Genomic DNA, 6,000 nt, shown 5'->3' on the forward strand with positions numbered 1-6,000 from the left:
TGAAAGAAAGACAAATCTTCCATGTCCGCCAAAATTTATTCTGCTAAAGTTATTAACATACATTTCAGCCAGCAAATCGCCAAATTTTAGACCTGCAGAATAAACCCGCTATACGGGTACGTCACAGATAGGCTTGATCAAACTAAACCAATTATTCATCAGCTGAAAATAGACGGTTTTCATAGGAATATATAGGCACACATCTACACAAACTGATATTTTCGTAAATAGCTGTTTCCGTTGCCATTGAGTGCATCAGATCAAAAAATAGCCTAATGTTTAATATTTAATCATCATTAGATAGTATGGTGTCCAGATAGGGCAAACACTTGCCTAGCTGCAATAATGTAGCCCTATCCTATTTTTTTTTATTCTGACGTTTTCGAGATAGGGTTACAATTACATGGATCTCCGTAATGTTACAAAATAATTTTGTGAAAAACCGATAATAAGCTCCGTGTAATAGTCCCAAATGTTGTTTACACCAAACGGAGTACCAATTTTGTACTTGGGTATGTCTAATAAAGGTGTTTTTCATTAAATAACATGGATAGCATGAACAATTCTTCGTCTGCTACACCATGCTCGTTATCACAAGATCTCGTAGGTGGATCTACTGAAAAACCTGAACATTGACAATCAGCTCGAAAATGTAGTTACTCAAGCCATTCCGACAAAGAAAGGAAAATCATATGGTTACAGAAAGAATTGACACTCTGCTGTTCGTTTTTTAACGTTTATTAGATCTAAACCCTTTCAATAACGACGAAATAGCTTTCTCCTCCGTACTCGTCCATTGATGTAAACACTACCTTATATGGCATATGCAAATAATTTGACAATCGTAAGTTGAAACTTCAGTATATCAAACTGGCGCACAAATATGAATCGAGAAATAGGAACACATCGAAATTGTTCAAAACGGTAGAATAGAGCCTCACAAATCGTATGTTGTAGGTTGTACATTTATATATTGACTAAGCAACATAAGATATCATTTTATTTACGTAAAGAAAGTCAGCAAATGTTTAGAATAATCGGAAATATTGCGGGAGCGAATCACTCCCGCATTTGCACCATTACGGAGATCCTAAGGAGTTGTAGCCTTCTCCCTCCCAAAAAAATGGAGAGGGCTACATTATTGCAGCTGTGTTAGCTGCAATAATGTACCAAAAAAAGAAAATTATAATACAAAAAAACTTCCAGTTATATGTGGAATTAAAATATTATTTTTGAGATGCATATAAAAATTTACTTCTGATCATTCACCAAATATTCTGTATCCTACATGTAGCTGACAAGATAAACAGTCCATGTCCAGGAAAAAACTCCACAAGTAAGTATGAGATCGTTTATCTTCAAACAATGGATTATCCTCAACCAACGGGAAGACAGGAGGAGGTTTGGTGTGAAGTATCGTCGTCAGCTCCCAGTATCAAAATGATTGTTCTTGATTCCAAAGATATCGACAATCTTTCAGTGATAAACAATATTACTTGTGATGTTTTATACACGCACATATTCCACACGTCGTATAATAACAGTCACAGAATTGAAGAGGTTGCGAACTTGACAGGCAATTTTTACGTCCATTTTACGGGATGTGGAAAGTTATGGATCGGATTTTTGTGTATGTAGACACTCTTTATTTCTTTGTTACAAAATGTAAGTGTAACTATATTACATGTAAGTTATGATTTACATAATTATCATATTTACCTTCTAATCATTGTCTTCTCTTCTTTTTTTTTGACAGCAGAAAAGGAAAGAATTTCTATCAATTGTGGAATATCAGTCAATTCGAGTTGTTATCAGAGTAATCGGACAAGTTGTAGTGCTTCCAATAAAGAAAAGAAAGGTTGGTGATGAGGTGCAATCAGTTATATAATCATGGGAACTGTATCCTTTGTCAAGTGTTGCGACAGAAACAGACCCACAGAGAGGATGCCGAGAATTTATAAAATGAAGGGCTGAAAATATTTCCAACGATCACATTTTTCATACAGTATCTTCCAGTCGGGAAGAGTTGCGGGAGATAACGTAAAAATCTCAAAACGTCAGGGTTAATCATTTCAAGATTCTTTGATTTTTTTTAAGAAAAAAAATTGTTCATTGCATTTATTGGTCCGTCAGAGTTCGCTTTATTGGTCCGTTGGCGTCCGCTTTATTGGTCCGTCAGCGTCCGCTTCATTGGTCCGTCAGCGTCCGCTTTTCGCCATCAGTTTCCGTCGTGCCCTGATTCGACGCAAGATTTTAGACATTTTTACATCCTCTGAGAAAGTGGGAATTTCGTGGACATTGTTCTTTTGAACCATAGGAACAATGTCAAAACCTCCACAATAATACCATAGGGGCGGTGTTAAAACCTCCATAAGAATACCATAGGGGCGGTGTCAAAATATCCACGATGATACCATAGGGGCGGTGTCAAAACCTACATAATAATATCATAGGGGCGGTCTCAAAACCTCCATAAGAATACCAAAGGGGCGGTGTCAAAACCTCCACAATGATACCATAGGGGCGGTGTCAAAACCTACATAAAAATACCATAGACGTTGTGTTAAAACTTCCATAATAATACCATTGGGGCGGTCTCAAACCCTCCATAAGAATACCATAGGGACGGTGTCAAAATCTCCACAATGATACCATAGGGGCGGTGTCAAAACCTACATAATAATACCATAGGGGTTGTGTTAAAACCTCCATGATAGTACCATAGGGGCGGTGTTAAAAGTAAACCTACATAATAATACAATATTTGTATCGACGCTTTAATGACATTCATGTATGAAGCACGACAAACGTGCACGAACAGGCAGCAGGTCGACTCAGTGATTCATGTGACCTAAAAAATTGTACATCATAATTGCTTAACTTCACATATGTATGGTAAAAGTCTCCGTAAGAGATACATGTACCGTAGTTAACATTTTTAAAAGAGACCATTAAAGCTAGCATTGCCAAATGTCTTGCAGTATTATTTGGGGTATATTAATCTGACAGTAATATAGCGAGAAAACACTGCACGCTTGTATTTTGACAGTCTTGAATAAAAATTATCCTAATCAACTTTTTATATTTCCTAACCTTGTCATTGAAATCCTCTATTTATGTATTTCAGTCGCTCTGTGGTGGATTGCATCGATCGCTGTATTGATTCCAGGCAGTCTTATCGTTGTGTTCTTCTTTAAGAAGTTCAAGAATAAACAAAAGGTACTAATACATGTAACTAAAGTAAGAAAGCATTTAATTTAACATCAAACCAGAGAAAGAGGTAATCCATAGAGTTCGCTTTGATTATGAAAGACAACATTCTACGTGAAATACAAGGCAGAGTAAAATTACTCCAGGGTATCATAGATATTCAATTGTATTCCAGGGTATCATAGATATTCAAATGTATTCCAGGGTATCATAGATATTCAATTGTAACTTTTAATTGAATTAACACAATCAAGACAAACTACGTATTGGATGCAAAATACAGCATTATATAACTAGGCGTATGCTCTAATAGTTTAATTGTAATACAGTTGATCACATTAAAAAATGGATATAATCTGTCCTGGTGTGAGGATACACCGCACTACTTTTTTCTTGTTTAGATGTAAGCTTTATAGAAAATCAACATATGCAAAAACACGGTTTTGTTTATCAAGGAGGCGTAACACGGCAGAGAAATCTGATGAAAAGTGAAAGATATGTACAATGATATTTTGAAATTGAAAACTTTCAAATCTTAATTTCCTTATTAAAAGTTCAAAAATGCAGTTTTAGTAGAAAGTGATCTAGGGGGTATAAAACGCCTGCTTGACTCGAACTCACGGTCTACAGGTCAGCAGGGTTAAATGAAATAGTAAACCCAACGATTTACAGGTCAGCAGGGTTATATGAAATAGCATCTAAATGAAATAGCAAACCCCACGATTTACAGGTCAGCAGAGTTAAATGAAATAGTAAACCCAACGATTTACAGGTCAGCAGAGTTAAAGGAAATAGTAAACCCCACGATTTACAGGTCAACAGAGTTATAAATGAAATAGTAAACCCCACGATTTACAGGTCAGCAGAGTTAAAGGAAATAGTAAACCCCACGATTTACAGGTCAACAGAGTTATAAATGAAATAGTAAACCCCACGATTTACAGGTCAGCAGAGTTAAATGAAATAGTAAACCCCACGATTTACAGGTCAGCAGGGTTAAATGAAATAGTAAACCCCACGATTTACAGGTCAGCAGGGTTAAATGAAATAGTAAACCCCACGATTTACAGGTCAGCAGGGTTAAATGAAATAGTAAACCCCGGTAATTTCGGACGATTTGGTAATGGGACTCGCAAAATTACTTCGTAAGCCGTTACCATTCCTTGTGCGATGCACTTGTGAAATTATCCTGCGATCTAAAACCATAATAGAAAGCAGAGAGACTCCAGATATAAAAAGATAAGTAGTAAGGCATACATGGTGGGGTCAATTTAATCCAGACGCATAACTTGCTATTTCGGACAATGAGTTTCTAATTTCGGACAACACCGTAAATTAACTTTTGGGGCCATTAGCGTATCTCATAAAGTTATGATATGTACTTTTTAAAATCCATTTTGATCTAATGAAACAAATATTTTTGAAAGAACAATGCAAACAGCTTCAGATTTAAAGATAATTTTAATTGATTTTTAAAGTGTGTGATCTAATCATGATAGACTTCAGGCTGAAAACTCCCAAATCATTTATACAGCCTTTTTATTTCTCTATATCTTTCTTCTGTTTGCTGCAACATTTTATTTTGTTCCACCTTGGCCCTGTTCTCGTGACTGGTGAGAAGTCAATGTAAAGTTGCAGCACTACTCTTACTTTGCTTGAACTCCCATACATGTAACTGTTGTATTATGGGTAATAGTGTTCCAGAAATAACCGATCTCCACCACCCTGTCATTGTTTCCTGTCGCAATAATATCCCCGTGTCCAATAGTTGAGATGAAGAAGTAATTCGGGATCGTCTATGTTGTCGTAATCAGTCGATGTAACACTGTCCGGCACTGTTGTAGTCTCGTCAACAGAAAGTTCATTACTTAGGGAAGTATCCGTCACAGAACCTCATGCTGATATGCTTGCCACAGCCACCTGAATTTCCTATTCATCAGAGGGTGTAAATGTTGTCACCAGAATTATCTGCTTGTAATGGGGTGTAAACTTCAGCAACTGTAACGATCTGGTTTGAGACGGGAGAGGCTATGTTTGCAGAGAAAGCTTAGCTGTTTCAGATTTCTGGCATATTAAAAGCCAGACCTGGTAGGTAGGCTGATGTTGGAATAGTATTAGGATTTAACGGCAAATGTCACAGGCTTGGAAATCGCTAATAATTTTCCCTTCGTCATTCCATCATTCCATGCTTCTTCTTCTTTTTTTGTTTTTTTGTTTTTACAAAAGTGGTGGAAATGTCTACTTGTTTAAGTCATTAAGCGGCATTTAGTGACAAGAACCTCGAACAAGTATTTTTAAAAGCTTTGTTAAATAGCCTAAATACAGATCTCTCTAAAGGTTGCAGAAAGTGTGTTGTGTGAGGGGGGAGGTGCAAGGATGTGGATTTTTTTCTTTGGTCATTTAGATTAGCCCAATCGATTTGTGTAACCTGTGACCATCAAGGGTATATAGCTGTGGGCGTTTGCTGCCGTATTTTGGGAGAAACCAATGTTCACCCAGCTCTTCGTCCATCCATGCGCGATGATTATGTTATACGTCCATGCCGTGTTCGCAAGGGTATGGGGCGTATTGTAACCATAAAGAGACTTTCTAGTCTTCCCTTTGACAATCAGCATAGAGGGCATTTTATGCCCAGCAGCGTTAACACATACCATCATTGTTATATCATAACGGTCGTTGCTGTTCTACTTACAACTCTTCAGGCCCCGATTGTTTCCCTGTTTCATCTATATTCCAAGTCTTGCACATGTTGCAAGTTCAGGTTTTCAATATTTGGCATAAATCTTTGAA

The 6,000-nt window shown here is 37.0% G+C and overlaps 1 protein-coding gene across 1 annotated transcript in view; it reads left to right on the forward strand.

The window, feature by feature from the left end:
- Positions 1-6,000, forward strand: part of LOC125675355 (uncharacterized) — a 35,042-nt gene that overhangs the window by 18,639 nt on the left and 10,403 nt on the right. The window contains exons 3-5 of the mRNA XM_048912967.2: positions 1,295-1,630; positions 1,757-1,858; positions 3,128-3,219. Of these exons, the coding sequence (XP_048768924.2) occupies positions 1,295-1,630; positions 1,757-1,858; positions 3,128-3,219 (530 nt within the window). The remainder of the gene's footprint in view (positions 1-1,294; positions 1,631-1,756; positions 1,859-3,127; positions 3,220-6,000) is intronic.

Source organism: Ostrea edulis, chromosome 3, assembly GCF_947568905.1.
Source record: "Ostrea edulis chromosome 3, xbOstEdul1.1, whole genome shotgun sequence".
Lineage (NCBI taxonomy): Eukaryota > Metazoa > Mollusca > Bivalvia > Ostreida > Ostreidae > Ostrea > Ostrea edulis.